At 43.9% G+C, this 22,232-nt stretch overlaps 1 protein-coding gene across 1 annotated transcript in view; it reads left to right on the top strand.

The window, feature by feature from the left end:
• The first annotated feature begins 1,154 nt into the window (after window positions 1-1,154).
• Window positions 1,155-22,232, top strand: part of Dhrs7c (dehydrogenase/reductase 7C) — a 26,793-nt gene continuing 5,715 nt past the window's right edge. The window contains exons 1-4 of the mRNA XM_052195770.1: window positions 1,155-1,265; window positions 1,440-1,599; window positions 20,392-20,504; window positions 21,786-21,996. Of these exons, the coding sequence (XP_052051730.1) occupies window positions 1,446-1,599; window positions 20,392-20,504; window positions 21,786-21,996 (478 nt within the window). The 5' untranslated portion in view covers window positions 1,155-1,265; window positions 1,440-1,445. The remainder of the gene's footprint in view (window positions 1,266-1,439; window positions 1,600-20,391; window positions 20,505-21,785; window positions 21,997-22,232) is intronic.

The raw sequence follows: 22,232 nt of genomic DNA, 5'->3' as shown, positions 1-22,232 counted from the left end.
CTCACTTTCTGAACAGCTCCATTTTCTTTACAGTATAAACATTGTGTGGCTGGAGAAAATGGTTCAGGATGTAAGAATTCTTGCTGCTCTTACAGAGGACCCAATTTTTGTTTCCAGCACCCAGGTCAGATAATTCACCACCACCTGTAACCATAGCCCCAGCTCTAGGGGATCTAACACCCTCTTCTGACCTCCACGCGTACCCACAAAGGTGGCATATACTTACATAGAGACCCACATATATGACTAAATAATAAAAGTAAACTTTAATACATAACAAACTGTATGCTGGGGTTTTGATAGTTTTAGTCAAACTAAAGTCCCTTATATAATTAAATTATTTAACATCTTGTATTATTTAATTACAAAAGAGAGCAATAGTTACCTCCTCCACGCTCACAATCTATGCCAGGTTCAAGATAGGCAAGATCTTATTTGGTGCCCGACAGAAAACTATCATTTCCATTTTAGAGACAAGAAACGTCTACCTCACAAAAGCAAGAAGCATGCTCGAAACCAGTGGATCTCAGCCACTGTGGATTGTGACCCCTCTGGCAGTCAGATGACCCTTTCACAGGGGCAGCCTAAGCCCATCGGAAACCACAGATATTTATATTATGATTCAAAACAGTAGCAAAATTACAGTTATGAAGTAGCAATGAAAGTGATTTTATGGTTGGGGTCACCACGATATGAGGGATATGAGGAACTGTAGTGAGGGCCACAATGTTAGGAAGGCTGAGAACCACTGCTCTAAAAAGTTCTCTTTCGTGCCACAGCTGGCTTTTTGTAGGTTCCGTTCCATGGACCAGCGTTCCCTTGCTTCTCCTCCACATCCCCACACGGGAAGGGAAAGCCAGATGGCTTGATGCCCACCTAGGTCTGAACCACCTGCAGGGACCCCACACAGGAAAGAAAGGCCCAGGCATTTGTGCTGACAATCCCAGGAGTTCCTGGGATTGACTCCCAGCCCAAACTGTAGAGGAAACTCTAACAGTCCCACCAGCCAGCAGAGCTTTAAAAGTCCTGGCAAGAACCCTGAAATCAGACCCGGCCAGCATGTGTCCCTGAATATCAGAATAGGCACTATATTTACCCTGAAAAGCCCTTTAGTACAACTGAGAGCTATAAATAACCATTAGAGCCCAAGCGAGTGGCCTCAACACACGGATTTCCTTCCAAAAAATGCAGACCCATTTTAATTAAATTTGTAATTAGCCTTAGAGGAGGGCAAGCCCCCTGGACTCCTTCAGTGTGGAAACACGGTGAGTAATTTCTACTTGTTGAGCATTTGGGAAAATCGCAGGCTCCTTGCTATCAGCTGGGAAGGACCTCCCGGGAGGGAATGGATGCTGTGGGCTTGAACCCCCCCCCCATGCCCTGGGGATTGCAATGGGAGCTCTGCAAAGCCAACCCTTTGTCATCCTGCTGTCCTGCAGAGCAAGATGGGGATCATGGCTGTCCTGATGCTACCCCTGCTGCTGCTGGGGATCAGTGGCCTCCTCTTCATTTACCAGGAGGCATCCAGGCTGTGGTCAAAGTCTGCCGTGCAGAACAAAGTGGTGGTCATCACAGATGCCATCTCAGGACTGGGAAAGGGTAAGCCAGCTTTTCCCCGGACCTGTGCCCATTTCTGCCCTCAAGCGACCTGGAGGCAGGATGGGGAGGGGTAGATCTGTTGATAGAGAGGAGTCAACTTCTCGTTAGGAGTCAGAAGCTTTCTTGCCAGGTGAATGGCAGGGTTAGAATGGCAGGGGTTGCTGACTTACCACCTGATGTTAGAAAATACTGGGTTTGACTGCTTCAGGGGTTTCCAGAAATCTTGAGATGCTAAACCCTTAGTTGATGCTGCATACTGGAGCATATGAGGCCAGAGTAGGCTGCTAGATTCTAGTTCTGGTTGCAACACTTAACTAACAGGTGGCTTCAGCTATAGGAGTTGAATGTCCCAGGTATATAGATCAAGGGTGATGGCAGCCTCCACTTTGGAGTGCAGCTGTGAGAAACATAAATTTGCACATGGGTGGGAGTTGGAGCAGCTGTGGCCACCATTCACGTGTTGTTAGAGATCAGATCAGGTTGAATGTGTCTTGTCAGAGTTCGTCCGGCCCGTCTCCATGTGTCACACCCTCCATCACACACGGCCACTGCTTCCCGCCATCTCACCTCCTGGTCTTGAATGCATTTTCACTCACAATCTCTAGGTCAGACAGCCTTCTGGGCCCTTCCTGTTGCATTTGTGACTGGATTGTCCTTTGTGTTTAGTGGGATTCTGTTATTCCTAATGATGGCAGTGTAGAGCCCTACTATACAAATTCATGACACTTTCTGCTGTTATTTTTGTTATTTAATCCAGCATAGACTTCACACAGCTAACCATCCACTAGCCACTCAATTGATACTCAGGTGTCAATAGATCCACATTGTCATACTCACCTTCTAGAGTCTTGGAGGAGGGGGCACTTTCTCTGATGGTGTGGCCATTGGGAGAATTTCTGTGCCCTGTCTCTGAGGTTTCTCCCAGAGACTGTTGCTTCTTCTCATGGAAATCATCAGAGGAAGCACGTCTCCCTGCTTACAGGTGGGGTGAAGTTACAGTGAGTGTCTGCCTTGGGTCAGCCTTGGCAGGTGAAGACATTAAGCTTAGTGTGTGTGTCCTCTGGAGTTATTTCCTACTAGACTATCCTGACTTGTTAGGGTCAGCTTTCAAAAGATGAACAGATGCATAAACCCATAACTCAGTCTTTCCCAGGGCTAGCCAGGACACTCTAGTTTGCCCATCAGACCAGTTGAAAGACCACAGTGTTGTTGGAAAAGAGATGAGAGCTGCCCTCCTGAAGCTTATCAGTCATGGGACAGTCAAGGAACAAGTAGAATGTTTGTCTAGATGCAGGCCAGGTTCTTGGAGCCTTCCCGGCCACTGTATCTGTTCCATCCCTTCAAGTGACCCCCGCAAGAGATCTGCATTCTCACAACCTAAGACTAGCGTCCTTCGCCCTGGTACCCTACACGCACCTCAATGCTTCTCGTCTACTCAACAAAGTTTTTGTTTAATTTTGTTTTGAACCTGTAATGTCCTCCACAGACTCATGATTTGAATGTTATTTTGGAAGCTGTGGGGGTATTTAGGTCTATGTCACAGTTTTTCTCAACCTGTGTGGGTCACAACCCCCAAGAGGCCATCGGAAAACATAGATATTTACATTATGTTTTGTAACAGTAGGAAAATACAGCTATAAAGTAGCAACAAAAATAATTCTGTTGTTGGGGTCACCACAACATAGAACTATATTAAAGGGTCATAACATTAAAAGGCTTGAGAACCACTGGTCTAGGAGGAAGGGCCTAAATGGGAGAAGAAGGTCATGAGGTACTAGCATGTGAGGGTTATAACTTCTAGTCTCTCTCTCTCTCTCTCTCTCTCACACACACACACACACACACACACACACACACACACATTTGACTCCACCTCCATAGCTTCTTGCCCCCTCCCACTTCCATCACCACAGACCCAGCTGTTGTCCCATGCCTTCCTGGCCAGAATGAATCCTCCCAAAGCTGGACCTAAATAAACCTTTCCTCCAATAAATTGCCCCTGACAGGATTTGTTCACAACCATGATAAATTGACTAGCCTGTTTAATGACCAGCACTTGGAAGCCATTTCATCTGGGAAGGCACCCAGTTAAGTATGTTTGTGAATATTGGTTTAATTGATTTCCACCTCTGTTCTAAGTTGATCAGAGAAGGAACCCTGTATGATTCAGTTCATTTGAGATTGTCAAGGTTTGCTCTGTGCTCTGTTATGCAGTCTGATCCTGGGGGTGAGGTGGGAGTGTGGGAAAGAATGTGCCCACTGCTGTGGTTGGATAGATGGTCCTACAAATATTAGATGCACCTTGTCATTGAAGATGCTATTCAGATCCTCTGTCCCTGCATGGGACCACTGTTCTCCCTTTGGTAAGAGCCGTGTATTTATTTCAAACGTCTCATTTATTACTTTTTTAAGATCATCGGGTTATAGTCACACGGAAGTCAGGACCCTGGGGAAATGCACCACAGGTGTTTGCAGAAGAATGTAGCCTGAACTGTCAAGGTTCCGGTCACTGTTCTCTTTTACTGCAACTCACTGACAGCGTGTGCCTCTCACCCTCCCCAACCCTGCCCCCAACCCTGCCGAAATGCAAAGCAGAAAGGAATAAAGTCCAAGTATTTAGAAGTAACATGAGAAGCTGGGTGTGACGCCTGCTTTCCGTGTGGTGCTGATGACAGCAAGCGCAGGCACCAGCTGCTCCATTTCAGTTTCAAGTCAAGAAAAAGTAAGGAGCACGGAGTGACTTCCACGTGGTCTATATTGTGCCCAGGTACCCTAGAGCCAGGATGAACCCTGTAGGTAGAACCACTAAGGTGGTGGTTCTCAACCTGTGGGTAGAGACCTCTTGGCTCAAATGACCCTTTCACAGAGGTCACCTAAGACCATCGGAAAACACAGATACTTATGCTATGGTTCAAACAGTAGCCAAGTTATAGCTATGAAGTGGCAATGAAAATAATTGTATGGTTGGGGGCGATCACCACAGCATGAGGAACTGTATTAATGGGTCTCAGCATTAGGAAGGTTGAGAACCACTGCACATTCCAAGTCCAGACATGTAGCCCTCACTCCAGACCATCACCAATCAATCAATTCAGTGGCTATGTTACCTTGTACCCACTGGGTCTGCAACAAAAGTAACCATTAAAACATCTGACACTGGACTTGGCTTTCAGGGAGAGCCTACCAGATACTACTGGATGCTAGTGTTCCCACAGCTCCCAAGAGTCTTAAACACTGCTGAAACAGGACCATATGCAACAGCATCTCAGCCCCTACAGAGGCCTTTCTCACCACGCAATCTCTGGAATCAGCAATCACCTCACACTCCTTGGCATCTTAGAACTGAGGAAATATATAAAGACGCTCCCAAATTGTGTTTATTAGTTGAGAAAGGCACAACCAGGGTTGAAATGCTTGACAGGAGATAAATGTTGACCTAAGTTGATAACAAAACCAAAGCTGGCTGTGGTCACCAGTAACTGTATCGGGAGGAGGCAGGAGGATGAGGAACTCAAGGTCACCCTCAGCTACAGAGCGGGCTTTTTTGATATCAGCCTCAGCTACCAGAGTTATTGTGTCCAATCAATCAATCAATAAATGGATAGGAGTGTGGAGACTCTGCTACAAAATTCCCAGCCGGATAGAAACAACAGCTTCGAAGGATTTGGGTTATTGCGACAGAGAGGACAAGGGACGAGAGCCAAATTCACATCATCACCTAGGAGGAAGCAGAGACAGCACATGAAGATACTTTACTGGATTCCCTCATATCTTCACTCCAAGCCTCCAGCCCGTGAGGTGCTGCCACCCACACTCATGGTGACTGTCACCCTAGTTATCCCTCTTACAAACACCGTAGAAAGACACCTAAAGATGATTCCAAACCTAGTCAAACCGACAAAAAATTAACCATCGACCCCATGATCTCAGCACTCAGGAGACTGAAGCAGGAGGATCACTCAGTTGGGAGTCAACCTAGGCTAAGCAGCAAGACTCAGACTCAAAACTGACAAAAACAATATGAGAATAAAAATAAGAATTTCAAAGTAGGCCTGTTGGTATAGATCTGTAAGCCCAGATACTGGGAAGGCTGATGCAGGAGGATTGCAAGTTCAAAATCAACCTGGACAACTTAGTGAGACCTTGTAGATACGCCCCACTATTAGGGAGTGGATGAGACCCTAAGGGGCAGAGAGGCCCAGCCTGTTCCCCTCTCCACAGTGGGGATTGGCCAAATGCAGCCTCATGTGCAGAACCATAACCCCAGACCTGGACATCAGACTTCTTGTGTCACATCTTTATTCCTCCCACCCCACAGTGGAGGTGGAAATGTGGGAAACTCCTTCAAACTCTTTGAACCCCACAGTACTGATGTGAGAAATGTAGCCATCACGGCTGCCTCACCCCCTCCAGTCACTCACAGCCACAGCTGGGCCTTGTCCCTCCAAACCAAGTGACAAAAAATTCCATCATTGTCAAGACCGTAACTCTGAAAAATGAATGAATTTTTTAAGTAATAAAACATAAAACGCACATAGAACTGCTTCACTGGGAAGCATCCTGTGCGGATGTTGGCTTTGTGTCCTCTCTGCTCCTTGGTGAGGCTAACTGCTCAGTCACCAAGAGGGAGGGACCAAGAGTGCAGTGGGACAGTCCAACCCTGTTCAATTCAGCCCAGAGGGGGAACTCTGAAAGGAAAAGGCCAGGTGTCTTCTGACGTTAAAGACACACTCCTTCTGTTGTGACAAGACCCCAGTAGACCTGATTCATAACCAATGTGCTCATTTTCCTTGTTTTCTTTCCCCACCTCCATTCTCCATGGCCTGAGCTTTCTGTCATGTCTGACCTTTCTAGGGAAAAAGAAGCAGAAAGGGGGACACAGAGGAAAGCAAGAGACATGTTTACCTGAGGGACACATTAAAGATGGCTCTAAGCTGCATGGGCAGGGCACATGGCTGGTGGCGTAGCTCAGGGAGAGTGTATTCGCTTGGCACACAGGTCTCTGGGTTCAACCCCAGCACTGGGGCAAGGTAGGCATGTAGGTGTTTTCTTTCTTTCTTTCTTTTTTCTTTTTTTTAAATTTATTGATATATTTATTTACATGTCAAATGATTTCCCCTTTTTGGACCCCCACTCCCTGAAAGTCCCATCAGTCCCCTTCCCTCCCCCTGTTTTCCCACCCAACCCTTCCCACTTACCTGTTCTGATTTTGCTCTATATTGCTTCACTGAGTCTTTTCAGAACAAGGGGCCACTCCTCCGTTCTTCTTGTACCTCATTTGATGTGTGGATTATGTTTTGGGTATTCCAGTTTTCTAGGTTAATATCCACTTATTAGTGAGTGCATACCATGATTCACCTTTTGAGTCTGGGTTACCTCACTTAGTATGATGTTCTCTAGCTCCATCCATTTGCTTAAGAATTTCATTAATTCATTGTTTCTAATGGTTGAATAGTACTCCATTGTGTATATATACCACATTTTTTGCATCCACTCTTCTGTTGAGGGATACCTGGGTTCTTTCTAGCATCTGGCAATTATAAATAGGGCTGCTATGAACATAGTAGAGTATGTATCCTTATTACATGGTGGGGAATCCTCTGGGTATACGCCCAGGAGTGGTATAGCAGAATCTTCTGGAAGTGAGGTGCCCAGTTTTCAGAGGAACTGCCAGACTGATTTCCAGAGTGGTTGTACCAATTTGCAACACCACCAGCAGTGGAGGAGTGTTCCTCTTTCTCCACATCCTCGCCAACACCTGCTGTCTCCTGAATTTTTAATCTTAGCCATTCTGACTGGTGTAAGGTGAAATCTCAGGATTGTTTTGATTTGCATTTCCCTAATGACTAATGAAGTTGAGCATTTTTTTTTCTTTTTTCTTTTTTTTTTTTGTCTTTTTTTTTATTTGATATAATTTATTTACATTTCAAATGATTTCCCCTTTTCTAGCCCCCCCCCCACTCCCCGAAAGTCCCGTAAGCCCCCTTCTCTTCCCCTGTCCTCCCTCCCACCCCTTCCCAGTTCCCCGTTCTGGTTTTGCCAAATACTGTTTCACTGAGTCTTTCCAGAACCAGGGACCACTCCTGCTTTCTTCTTGTATCTCATTTGATGTGTGGATTATGTTTTGGGTATTCCAGTTTTCTAGGTTAATAACCACTTATTAGTGAGTGCATACCATGATTCACCTTTTGAGTCTGGGTTACCTCACTTAGTATGATGTTCTCTAGCTCCATCCATTTGCCTAAGAATTTCATGAATTCATTGTTTCTAATGGCTGAATAGTACTCCATTGTGTAGATATACCACATTTTTTGTATCCACTCTTCTGTTGAGGGATACCTGGGTTCTTTCCAGCATCTGGCAATTATAAATAGGGCTGCTATGAACATAGTAGAGCATGTATCCTTATTACATGGTGGGGAATCCTCTGGGTATATGCCCAGGAGTGGTATAGCAGGATCTTCTGGAAGTGAGGTGCCCAGTTTTCGGAGGAACCGCCAGACTGCTTTCCAGAGTGGTTGTACCAATTTGCAACCCCACCAGCAGTGGAGGAGTGTTCCTCTTTCTCCGCACCCTCTCCAACACCTGCTGTCTCCTGAATTTTTAATCTTAGCCATTCTGACTGGTGTAAGATGAAATCTTAGGGTTGTTTTGATTTGCATTTCCCTAATGACTAATGAAGTGGAGCATTTTTTAAGATGCTTCTCCGCCATCCGAAGTTCTTCAGGTGAGAATTCTTTGTTTAACTCTGTACCCCATTTTTTAATAGGGTTGTTTGGTTTTCTGGAGTCTAACTTCTTGAGTTCTTTATATATATTGGATATTAGCCCTCTATCTGATGTAGGATTGGTGAAGATCTTTTCCCAATTTGTTGGTTGCCGATTTGTCCTTTTGATGGTGTCCTTTGCCGTACAGAAACTTTGTAATTTTATGAGGTCCCATTTGTCAATTCTTGATCTTAGAGAATATGCTATTGGTGTTCTGTTCAGAAACTTTCTCCCTATACCGATGTCCTCAAGGGTCTTCCCCAGTTTCTTTTCTATTAGCTTCAGAGTGTCTGGCTTTATGTGGAGGTCCTTGATCCATTTGGATTTGAGCTTAGTACAAGGAGACAAGGATGGATCAATTCGCATTCTTATGCATGCTGACCTCCAGTTGAACCAGTACCATTTGTTGAAAAGGCTATTTTTCTTCCATTGGATTTTTCAGCCCCTTTGTCGAGGATCAAGTGGCCATAGGTGTGTGGGTTCATTTCTGGATCTTCAATCCTGTTCCATTGATCTGCCTGCCGGTCACTGTACCAATACCATGCAGTTTTTAACACTATTGCTCTGTAGTATTGCTTGAGGTCAGGGATACTGATTCCCCCAGAATTTCTTTTGTTGCTGAGAATAGTTTTAGCTATCCTGGGTTTTTTGTTATTCCAGATGAATTTGAGAATTGCTCTTTCTAGCTCTGTGAAGAATTGAGTTGGGATTTTGATGGGTATTGCATTGAATCTGTATATTGCTTTTGGCAAAATGGCCATTTTAACTATATTGATCCTGCCGATTCATGAGCATGGGAGGTTTTCCCATTTTTTGAGGTCTTCTTCCATTTCCTTCTTCAGAGTCTTGAAGTTCTTGACATACAGATCTTTCACTTGTTTGGTAAGAGTCACCCCAAGGTACTTTATACTGTTTGTGGCTATTGTGAAGGGGGTCATTTCCCTAATTTCTTTCTCAGCCTGCTTATCCTTTGAGTATAGGAAGGCCACTGATTTGCTTGAGTTGATTTTATAACCTGCTACTTTGCTGAAGTTGTTTATCAGCTGTAGGAGTTCTCTAGTGGAGTTTTTTGGGTCACTTAGGTAGACTATCATGTCAACTGCAAATAATGATAGTTTGACTTCTTCCTTTCCAATTTGTATCCCTTTGACCTCCTTATGTTGTCTAATTGCCTGAGCTAGTACCTCAAGTACAATATTGAAAAGATAAGGAGAAAGGGGGCAGCCCTGTCTAGTCCCTGATTTTAGTGGGATTGCTTCAAGTTTCTCTCCATTTAGTTTGATGCTGGCTACTGGTTTGCTGTATATTGCTTTAACGATGTTTAGGTATGGGCCTTGAATTCCTGTTCTTTCCAAGACTTTAAGCATGAAAGGATGCTGAATTTTGTCAAATGCTTTTTCAGCATCCAATGAAATGACCATGTGTTTTTTTTTTCTTTGAGTTTGTTTATGTAGTGGATTGCATTGATGGATTTCCGTATATTGAACCAACCCTGCATCCCTAGGATAAAGCCTACTTGATCATGGTGGATGATCGTTTTGATGTGTTCTTGGATTCGGTTGGCAAGAATTTTATTGAGTATTTTTGCATCGATGTTCATAAGGGAGATTGGTCTGAAGTTTTCTTTCTTTGTTGGATCTTTGTGTGGTTTTGGTTATCAGCGTAATTGTGGCTTCGTAGAAGGAATTGGGTAGGGTTCCTTCTGTTTTTATTTTGTGAAATAATTTGAAGAGTATTGGTGTTAGGTCTTCTTTGAAGGTCTGATAGAATTCTGCACTGAAGCCATCTGATCCTGTGCTTTTTTTGGTTGGAAGACTTTCTATGACCCCTTCTATTTCTTTAGGGGTTATGGGACTGTTTAGATGATCTATTTGGTCCTGATTTAATTTTGGTATTTGGTATCTGTCTAGGAAATTGTCCATTTCCTCCAGATTCTCCAGTTGTGTTGAGTATAGGCTTTTGTAGTAGGATCTGATGATTTTTTGGATTTCCTCAGTTTCTTTTGTAATATCTCCCTTTTCATTTCTAATTTTGTTAATTTGGATACTTTCTCTGTGCCTTTTGGTCAGTCTGGCTAAGGGTTTATCTATCTTGTTGATTTTCTCAAAGAACCAGCTCCTGGACTCGTTGATTCTTTGTATGGTTCTCTTTGTTTCCACTTGATTGATTTCAGCCCTGAGTTTGATGATTTCCTGTCTTCTACTCCTCCTGGGTGAAATAGCTTCTTTTTGTTCCAGGGCTTTCAGGTGTGTCATTAAGCTGCTGGTATATGCTCTCTCCATTTTCTTTTTGGAGGCACTCAGGGCTATGAGTTTTCCTCTTAGCACTGCTTTCATTGTGTCCCAAAGATTTTGGTATGTTGTGCCTTCATTTTCATTAAATTCTAAAAAGTCTCTGATTTCTTTCCTTATTTCTTCTTTGGCCAAGGTGTCATTGAGTAGAGTATTGTTCAGCCTCCATGTGTATGTGGGCTTTCTGTTGTTTTTGTTGCTATTGAAAACCACTCTTACACCATAGTGATCTGATAGGAGGCATAGGAGTAGTTCGATCTTCTTGTATTTGTTGAGGTCTGTCTTGTGACCAATTATATGGTCGATTTTGGAGAAGGTACCATGAGGTGCTGAGAAAAAGGTATATTCTTTTGCTTTAGGGTGAAATGTTCTATAGATATCAGTCAAATCCAATTGGTCCAAAGCTTCAATTAGTTTTACTGTGTCCCTGTTTAGTTTCTGTTTTCCTGATCGGTCCATTGAGGAGAGTGGAGTGTTGAAGTCCCCACAATTATTGTGTTAGGTGCAATGTGTGCTTTGAGCTTTAGTAAAGTTTCTTTCACGAATGAGGGTGCCCTTGGATTTGGCGCATAGATGTTCAGAATTGAAAGTTCTTCTTGGTGGATTTTTCCTTTGACCAGCAAGAAGTGTCCCTCAGTGTCTCTTTTGATGACTTTAGGTTGAAAGTCAATTTTATCTGGTATTAGAATGGCTACTCCAGCTCGTTTCCCGAGACCATTGGCTTGTAAAGTTGTCTTCCAGCCTTTTACTCTAAGGTAGTTTTTGTCTTTGACATTTAGGTGTGTTTCCTGTATGCAGCAAAATGTAGGGTCTTGTTTCCTTATCCAGTCTGTTAGCCTATGTCTTTTTATTGGGGAACTGAGTCCATTGATGTTAAGAGATATTAAGGAATAGAGATTATTACTTCCTGTCATTTTTGATGTTATTTTTATATTTGAGTGATTATCTTCTTTTGGGTTTGAAGAAGGAAGGTTACTATCTTACTTTTTCCAGGGTGTAGTTTCCCTCCTTGTATTGGAGTTTTCCTCCTATTATTCTTTGCAGAGCTGGGTTTGTGGAAAGATATTGTGTAAATTTGGTTTTGTCATGGAATGTCTTGGTTTCTCCATCTATTGTGATTGAGAGTTTTGCTGGGTATAGTAGTCTTGGCTGACATTTGTGTTCTCTTAGAGTCTGCATGAGATCTGCCCAGGATCTTCTAGCTTTCATGGTCTCTGGTGAGAAGTCTGGTGTGATTCTGATAGGTCTTCCTTTATATGTTACTTGGCCTTTTTCTCTTACTGCCTTTAATATTCTTTCTTTGTTTAGTGTATTTGGGGTTTTAATTATTATGTGGCGAGAGGTATTTCTGCTCAGATCCAGTCTGTTTGGAGTTCTGTAGGCTTCTTGTATATTCATAGGCATCTCTCTCTTTAAGTTGGAAAAGTTTTCTTCCATAATTTTGTTAAAGATATTTGCTGGCCCTTTCAGTTGTAAATCTTCACTCTCATCTATACCTATAATCCTTAGGTTTGGTCTTCTCATTGTATCCTGGAATTCCTGGATGTTCTGGGATACAAGCTTTTTGCATTTTGCCTTTTCTTTGACTGTTGAGTCAATGGTTTCTATGGTATCTTCGGCATCTGAAATTCTCTCTTCCATCTCTTGTATTCTGTTGTTTAAATTTGCATCTATGGCCCCTGATTTCTTCTCAAGGTTTTCTATCTCCAAAGTTGTCTCCCTTTGTAATTTCTTAGTTGTTTCTACTTCTGTTTTTAGATCCAGGATGGCTTTGCTCATTTCCATCATTTGTTTGTTTGTGTTTTCCTGTAATTCTTTAAGAGATTTTTGTGTTACCTCTTTCATGACTTCTGCCTCTTGACTCAAGTTCTCCTGCATTTCTTTAAGTTTTTTTTTCCTTTCTTCTTTATTGGCTTCTATCTCTTGAGCCTTATTCTCCTGCATTTCTTTAAGTGATTTTTCTGTTTCCATTATACGGGTTTCTAGCTTATTCATGTTCCCCTGTATTTCTTTAAGAGATTCATTTATGTCCTTTTTGTGTTCTTCTAGCAGCATCATGATCAGTGATTTTAAATCCAAATCTTGTTTCTCTGGTGTGTTGGTATAACCAGGACTTGCTGATGTTGGAGAGTTTGGTTCAGATGCTGCCATATTGCCTAGATTTCTGTTAGTAGCATTCCTGCGTTTGCCCTTTGCCATCTTGTTCTCTGGATTTAGTTGGTCTTGTCCCTGGCTGGTGTTTGGGCCTCCTGAGGGGCTCTGGGGCTATTACTGCAACACTATATGGCTGGGTTTCCCCTGTCGCAGATTGCTGCTGTGCTGTCCTCCTCTTGGGTGCCCTTGCAGGTCTAGTGTGCTTTGCCCCAGATTGTGTCTGTGGACCAGATGGAGCCCATGTGCACCCCCAGGGAGTGCCGATGGTGTACGCTGCAGGGACCTCCCCTGCATGCTGATCACTCCGCTGGGCAGCCGATCCCCCAACCTGGCTGGCGCACACAAGGTTAGCCTGGCCGCCCAGGCCCTGAGTCCAGGCAAAAGCCTGGAAGGCCAAGGTCCGAGCAAAGTTCCCCTGGGGCTATGACTGTTAATTGGGTCTGCCAGGTGACCAGGATGGCGGGCGTGCGTGCTCACGCTCCCCGAAAGCGCTGGGAGAGTCTGCTGTGCTAACAACCTCCTGGGCGGGTTGACACACAGATGGCCCACCAAGCCGCCTAGTTCTTGGGGTCAGTCCAGAGCCTGTTGGGGCCTAGACCCCCGCTTTGTTAGCCTCAGGCTATGCCTGTTAGCCAGTTCTGCTGGCCAGAGCTCTCTGGCATCCTGTAGGTAAAATGGCAGCACGCGCCAGCCAGGGCAAAAAAACCTCCTGGCTGGGTTGGCGCCCGGATGGCCCCCCGAACAGCCCAGGGCCTGGGTGCAGGCCAACGCCCGTCGGGCTCAGACCCCCGTGGTGTTGGCCTCGGATTATGTTTGTGTACCTCAGTCTGTCCGATCTCTCTGAAGTCTGAAACCAAGATGGAGATGAGCCTCTCCTGACTGGCGGGAGGCCGAGTTCTGAAGTGGCTTCCGTGCAGTGAAAGGTGCCGCAAAACCACAGCTGCTTGCAGCCCGGCTGGTCAGCGGAGGTCAGTGGTCATGGGCGCAGGGCCTAACTGGACCCTGTGTCGCCTTGGTTCCACTGCTGATGGCCCTTCAGCTGGACCAGCCACTGCTGCACTCAGGTGTTTTCTTTCTATTATGGTACCTTTATGTCCCTCAGAGGCTTCCGTTGAAGCCTCCAGCTGCACCTCTGGGAAGTGGGGCATGTACACTTCTCCCACAATGTTACTTCCCTTGAGCCCTGGTTTGGGGATAGGCAAAGCCATAGAGAACCTTCTGGTCTGGGTTCCCACATGCAGTGGACTCTTAGCAAGCTGCTCAAAGGACACATTTTTTTTTCTCCAGGAGATGACGGGGAGGAAGCATATCCTAACCCTGGCCATGAGCAAAAAAAAAAAAAAAAAAAAAAAAAAAAAAAAAAAATGTTCATGCTGTCCTCTCCTGAGAAACCAGCCTCTCAATCCCCCTTCTTCCTTCCTTCCTTCCTCCCTCCTCCCTCTGTCCCTCCTCCCTTTTAATCCATTGTGTCTTATTTTAAGACAAAAGGAATGACTTCATAAAGCAGTTATTTCCTTTGGAAGCATGCATTTTGGACTAGCAACTAACTCTGAAATTTTATATCTATTTCATCTTAGTGCCTCTGAAATTACCCACTTAATTCCCTAGTAACAGTGTATACACACAGTACTACTCTGCTTTAGGCACAGATATATACATTCAAATTATAGCTTTGATTCGCCACACTTTGAAAATAATATTTATTTATGTGTATTTGTGGGGGAGGGGTGTGCCTGCACATGAGTACAGATATCCAAGGAGGCCAGAATAGGGTATCAGATCCCCTGAAGCTGCAGGTTCAGGCACTTATAAGCCACCCCCAAAATGGGTACTGGGAACTGAAGTTCAAGCCTTCCGAAAGTGTAGCAAGTACCCTTAACCACTGAGCTCTCTCTCCAGCCCGTGAGAGGCTATTTCTAAAACTCTCATGTTTTAAACTTGCTTTTTTTAAAACATATGAATTTCACACCAACAGATTCATTTTTGTGAAATCAGTTTTAGCAGCTTGAAAATAGTTGTTCTTGGTGTACTCTAACTGACTTAACCAACCTCCTATTATATGCAGCATTTGCAATTGTTTCCAGGGTTTTACTATTGGCCATGGTACTGGAATAAGCAATCCTACAGCTTTGTCTACGAAGACATTCTTAATGATTGCTGTCTTAGTCAAGGTTTCTTCTATTCCTGCACAAACATCATGACCAAGAAGCAACTTGGGGAGGAAGGGGTTTATTGAGCTTACACTTCCATGCTGCTGTTCATCACTAAAGGAAGTTAGGACTGGAACTCAAGCAGGTCAGAAAGCAGGAGCTGATGCAGAGGCCATGGAGGGATGTTTCTTACTGGCTTGCTTAGCCTGCTCTCTTATAGAACCCAAGAATACCAGCCCAGGGATGGTACCACTCACAAGGGGCCTTCCCCCTTGATCACTAATTGAGAAAATGCCTCACAGTTGGATCTCATGGAGGCACTTCCCCAACTGAAGCTCCTTTCTCTGTGATAGCTCCAGCCTGTGTCAAGTTGATACACAAAACCAGCCAGTACAATTGACCCCTTGTCAACTTGACACACAAACACATCACTATTAAGCCTCAAACCTTACTTTCTTATTCATCCCCAAGATCTAAATAACTTTAAAAGTTCCACAGTCTTTATATATTAAAAGTTCAATCCCTTTAAAATGTCCAATATCTTTAAAATTCAAAATCTTCTAAAAATTCAAAGCCTCTTAACTGTGGGCTCCACTAAAATACTTTCTTCCTTCAAGAGGGAAACATATCAGGGCACAGTCACAACCAAAAGCAAAACTCAAACTCCAATGGTTCAATGTCTGGGATCCAACTCACAATCTTCTGGGCTCCTCCAAGGACTTGGGTCACTTTTCCAGCTCTGCCCTTTGTAGCACACAGCTTGTCTTCTAGGCTCCAGCTGCCTGTACTCCACTGCTGCTACTGTTCTTGGTGGTCATCACATGGTACTGTCATCTCCAAAACACTGCTATCTTCCACTGTAATTAGCTTCACCAATAGCCTCTCATAGGCTTTCTTCATGGTGACAAGCCTCTGCTCCTATGCATGACCCATTCAAGTCCTGGGCCATCAATTGCAACTGAGGCGGCACCTTCACCAATGGCCTTCCGAGGCCTCTCACTGTGCCAAGAGCCTCAGTTGCTCTTCATGATCCCTTCATACCTTCAAAACCAGTACCATCTGGGTGACTCTTACACAGTACCAAGTCCAGCCACAGCACAAAATACAACTGTGGCTATCTCTGGAACACACTCTCTGTGCTCTCAGAAAACACTTCCCAGAAGAGTTCACCTCATTGATGCTGGTCTCTTCTTAATCACCGCTAATATTTTAGCTCCAGCTAACCAGCATCAATAGTCCCAGTAACACAAAGGTTTGCTTTAGTGGTTCTGGTATCTTGTTACTTACAGCTGATTCTTCAGCCCCAGCTAACCAAAACCACAGAATCTTCACAATCAAAACATGGCCCCTTTAAGAGTCTTTAATCTTCCCTCTGAAATTTCACAAGCCAGGCCTCCATCTTCTACACTGTTCTTAACATTGTCTTCCAAGGTCCTACAGAACTTTACACAGGGCTCTTAATATCCTAATGGCTTTTCTAGCTCAAAGTTCCAAAGTCCTTCCACAGTCCTCCCAAAACAAGTCAGGTTGTCACAGGAATAACCCACTACGCTGGTACCAATTTGTCTTAGTCGGGGGTTTCTATTCCTGCACAAACATCATGACCAAGAAGCAAGTTGGGGAGGAAAGGGTTTATTGAGCTTACACTTGCATGCTGCTGTTAATCACTAAAGGAAGTTAGAACTGGAACTCAAGCAGGTCAGGAAGCAGGAGGCCATGGAGGGATGTTTCTTACTGGCTTGCTTAGCCTGCTCTCTTATAGAACCCAAGAATACCAGCCCAGGGATGGTACCACTCACAAAGGGCCCTCCCCCTTGATCACTAATTGAGAAAATGCCTCACAGTTGGATCTCATGGAGGCACTTCCCCAACTGAAGCTCCTTTCTCTGTGATAACTCCAGCCTGTGTCAAGTTGACACACAAAACCAGGCAGTACAATTGCTTTAGGAGAAATATCCATAAATGAAATTGCTAAATCAAAGCCCTTTTTGAGGATACAGTCAAACTTTTCTTCCCCAAACCTGTAGCAATTCATGCAGATACTAGAGTGACCATGAGCCATGCCACTGCTTACACTCACTAAGACTATGACTAGTTTTGCCCTTTGTCACCTGATGGGTCAAAATTAGTGTGTGCCTTAAATGCATCTCCTCATCAACATCATGGATATTGACAATCTTCTGTTCATTAACTGCAATTTTTTCCAGTTGGTTATTCCTATTTTAAAAGTCCTTTGCATATCAAATAAATTAGCTATTTGCTGACATAAATATAAGTACTTTTTATTAATTTGTTTGTTCTTTATGTCTTTTCTGTAAAAAAAAAATTAAGAATGCAAATCTATAAATTAGTTCTATTACAATTTGCTTCTTTGGGGGATGTCTGAAGATCTTCCCCAATAAGAGAACAAATTCATCTCTCTAGCCTTCTTGTGATTCTCTTTTTACATTTAACTACTTTGTATATTATAAAATGATGCAACTAGCTTTTTCTCTCCCAAGTAGGCATTCAAATACTATTTTTAAAAGATTCATTTTATTTTAAGTATGTGTATGTGGGAGGGGGTATGTGCAAGTGAGTACAGTACCCTTGGAGGCCAGCAGAGGGCATGTGATCCTCTGGAGACAGACTTACAGGTGGTCCTGAACTGGCTGACACAGATATTGAGAACTCAAGTCTTTTGCAAGAGCAGTGTTCTCTTTTAACTAAACCATCTCACCAGCTGAGCCCTGCTCTCAAATATTTTTTAAGTGATATATTGTCTTCTCACCTATTTAACAAATTAACTTGATCATATAGGCACTGAATTCTCATCATTTTTATCAATGGTTCTTACTTATGCTAAGACTATTAACATTTTGCTTTACTTTGGGAGCTTTATATTTTATTTTAGTAACTAACATTTTTCAAGATAATTGTCTTAGGGCTTTCATTGTTATGAAGAGACACCAGGACCAAGGCAACTCTTATAAAGGCTCTTACACAGCATGCAGGCCAACATGGTACTGGAGAAGGAGCTGAGAGTTCTGCATCTTGACTCAAAGGCAACCAGGAGAGACTGGCTTCCAGGGAGCTAGGGGGAGGGTCTCAAAACCCACCCCCACAGTGACACACCTCCTCCAAATAGGCCATACCTCCTAACAGTGCCACTTCAGATCACCACAATAGTCTTCACTTTTCTGATTAAAGTGTGCAAGTCATTGGATATAGACTTTAGAATCAGTCACTTTCTAAGACCTACTGGGGTCTTGGCTTTTGGCCTCAAATTGAATTGGAGAATAATTGATATCTTTTAAATTTTTTTGTCACTCAGAATCATCCTAGATGTCTCCTTTCTTTTTTATTTTTGTCCTCAATTTTTAATGCTGTGTACATGACGAGATGCACATGTGAGTATATGTGTCCCGAGCAGTCTAGAGGAGGGTGTCAGCTCACCTGTGACTGGAATTCCAGGTGGTACCTGAGTGACATGGGTGATGGGAATCACACTTGGGTTCAAGCACAGGTCCATTGCGAGGCAGTTATGTGCCCTTGACCACTGGGCCATCTCTTCATCTGCCACCTCCTTTCTTTTTTTTTCTTTATTGAATATAATCTTCATTTACATTTCAAATGCTAAAACCTTTCCCTGGAACTGACAATGATGAGGAGTAGATCTGGGAGAGAAAAGAAATAGGAGGAGAGACTGAAAGAAGTGGAGGAAGGGGAAATTGTTGTCAGGATGTAATGTATAAGAGAATAATTAAAAAAAAAAAAACAGTCTCTGGTGAACACACAGTTTATAGGGATGTCCTTAAGTGTCTGTAGTCAACACAGGTCCACGACTTCCTGGTACAAAATGAGACAACACCAGATGCTACGCTTGGGTGAGCGCTCTCAGGGCTCTGTAAAATCTAATGCTTGGTGCACTCCTCTATGTACTGTGAATGTTGGCTGCTAAGCCTCTGGGACTTATCCTGTACCCGAGGGAGCCACCTTGTGGAGGAGGGCTGCCATCTAGGCACTTCCCTGAGAGGACGATGTGGTTGATAGACAAAAGTATGCAAAGGCTGGTCCTCTGGCGCAGGCGAGACAGCTCTACTGTGGTTTAGACTCCATACCAGCTGCTGCTTTAGAAGATCCAGCCTAGGTGAGACCCTCCCCTGGATGACCACAGTAAGAATTAGCTGAGCAAATACATCTCTCTCTCTCTCTCTCTCTCTCTCTCTCTCTCTCTCATTCATCCCTAGAACAAATAAACGGAGCACATGCACTTTTACTGCTTTAAAGTATCAAGATGTTATTACATGTGAATGTTGTGTATTTACCAGTTATTGCCCCAGAGACAGCTCAGAAGATAAAGGTGCTTGCCACCAAATCTGGTGACCTACATTCAATCCCTGGGATTCGTGTGATGGAAGGAGATAACAGACTCTCTCAGGTTGTCCTCTGACCACCACATATGTACCTTGGCATGCACATGACAATACATACAAACTTGAATACTAAATAAATAAATAAATGTTTAAAAATAATTAAGGAGAGTTCTATATCAAATTAATCAGGAATTTGTTCAGAATGGAGCATAAAACATCACCCTTTTTTCTGTTTATTTTTGTGATTGTAATTTAATTACATTTCTCCCTTTCCTCACTCCTAACACTCCCATGTGCCCCTCCCACTCTCTTTCGAATTCATGACCTCTTCTTTCATTAACTGTTATCACAAGCGTTTGTATATTTTGTATATTCATGTATTAAAATGTAACCTTTTGAGTCCATATAATGTTACTGGCATATATGTTCTTAGGGATGACCATTTGGCTCTGGGCAACATATGAGCATGTTCTTCCCTGGGGAAAGTCACCTCTCCTGCTCCTAGCTTGACTTAGTTGCCTGCAGTTCTTTGTGTAGAGGGGTCTTATAAGCAAAGACCCTTGACTAGGGTCTCTATCCACAGAGGAAATATGGAGGGCTGGGTGGTACTTGGTCTGAAGTAACATGGTAGCTCTTACCAATATCTATAGGTTGAGATGTCCCTAAGGCTGTGGTCTCAAAGGCTAGTGACAGAGTCTATCTATTCCATAAGAAATTTTCATTATCAGAACTACCCAGCAAAGCAGGGACTTGTTGCTCCCTGCTGTGAGCCTCCCTCCACAGAAGCAACCAAGCTGAGGCTATAAACACAGCACACAACCAAACCATCCTAGCTTCGGGTACAGCTCAGTGCTGGAGCACTCGCATAACACAAGCAAGGTTGGGATTCAATCTTCAGCACCCCTAAAACATCTAGCCTGAGGAGTGGATCAAATGAAATGACTCCTCCAGGGGCAGCTCATGGTGATAGATGTGACATCAGAATTGTTAGACATCGGGAGTCCCTAAGACAGGAACTCCCCTCTACAGCTCCATTCACAAAGTACACCCTTCCTCCCTTCTCTCTCCTCCACAGAATGTGCTCGGGTGTTCCACACAGGTGGGGCAAGGTTGGTGCTCTGTGGAAAGAACTGGGAGGGGCTGGAGAGCCTCTACGCTGCCTTGACCAGTGTGGCTGACCCCAGCAAGGTAAGACTCTCTCCAGACAGCCTGAGGAACCTCTGGATACCCTGAGCCTCATCATCGTTAGGAGCAGTTCTAGGGGAATGTGACAGTGGCTTTGGAGAAATCAGAGATGATGGCCCTGACTCTGCTAGAGGCCTGTCTGCCCAACAAAAAGCTTGTTTTGATCACTCGTCAGGGTGAAACTTGGGCACTGATCCCCCAAGTCTATGTTAGTCAGACTCATAAATGACACAGATAGTGGTGTGCCAGTTGTGGGTTGTGACTGTAAGTACAGCTGACATGAAGACAAACAAACAACACAAGGCAGAGTTTCGAGGGAGAAATCAAAGAAGCCCCCTCGTAAGCTATCCAGGTTAGAGGCATTGCCTTCAGTGCTCTTTAGGATTTAAATAGGAAAAAGAAAATTCCTTACTCTTGAGATTGAAGGGATTCAGAGCCTACCCTGGCACATGAGGAGATGGATCAATTAAAACTACACAGAATACCACAACCTTTCTTGGGATGTTACTAGGTTTGGGATAAAAACCAAGTTGTATGGGAAATATTGGCTTCCAATCCAGCTTGTCTCAGTGTCTTTACTGTAGGTCTTTTCAGAACCTTTGATATGCCAGTGTGTATTTCCCCCAAAGAACTTGGAGACTGGTGAATATTTATATACATGACCCACAATGGGAACCTTCTCTTCAAGGGTGTGTATCAGAACTAACATTTGCCAAAAAGTTGCATTGACTCCAGAATACTACCGAGCCCTAACTTCTAAACCAGTAACATCTTGGGGACAGCAAGCATCCAGAGCTGAGCACAGCTCCTAGCACAAAACAGATGCTTCAAAAGCGCTGTGTGTAATACGCAATTTTGATCCAGAACAATAGGTGCCTGCCAACGGCCGTGCTGATTTTCTTATATCTTATAAAAACAAATTGGGAAGCAGTTTCCAAAAGAAACCAGTAGTGTTCAAAGTTATGATGCCAGAACTAGAGTCAGTTCATAGTCTCCAAAGAGTCACCTAATTGTCAAGAATGGTTTTATCAGCTGAGGAGTCCTGGCTACAAGTTCAAACAACTGTATATTCGCATTTAATTGCTGCCCTGGTCTCCAAAACAAGATTCTCCAGCAATCTCCTTCATCCCAGAGTTGTTTTACATCTTCCCCTTTGTCTTGGTTTGTTTTCCTACATAGCCTATGACCTTAAATTCTCAGCAGGGTAACTGTTTGACTGAGGTCCCCCAACATTTCCAAGGACGTGATCCCAAACATGTCTTGACTCTCTGCTTGCTCCAGCAGACCTTCACCCCCAAGTTGGTCCTCCTAGATCTCTCAGACATTAGCTGTGTTCAAGATGTGGCCAAAGAGGTCCTGGACTGCTACGGCTGTGTGGACATCCTCATCCACAACGCCAGCGTGAAAGTGAAGGGGCCTGCCCACAAGATTTCTCTGGAGCTAGACAAAAAGATCATGGACGCCAACTACTTTGGACCCATCACTTTCACCAAAGGTCCTGTGAGTCTCATTTTTCCTCTGGGTCTGTGGACCACCAGATTCTATGGGAAGACCTGTGGTGCCACCAGGTGGCCATCTGGTCCTGGACAGACCCAAGAAAGCTCTTAATCTGAAAGCTTCCAGGTCCCCACTGTAAGTGTTGGTTACAAAAAGGAAGTGTCTTACTGATACATTCTCACTTCACTATGAAGCTCTGCTCCTCACCCACACTCTGCCCAACACCTCTCTCTT

The sequence above is a fragment of the Apodemus sylvaticus genome, chromosome 10 (genome assembly GCF_947179515.1).
Source record: "Apodemus sylvaticus chromosome 10, mApoSyl1.1, whole genome shotgun sequence".
NCBI lineage: Eukaryota > Metazoa > Chordata > Mammalia > Rodentia > Muridae > Apodemus > Apodemus sylvaticus.
Note: the sequence above shows the minus strand (reverse complement) of the source record. Positions and strands in the feature narration are given on the sequence as shown.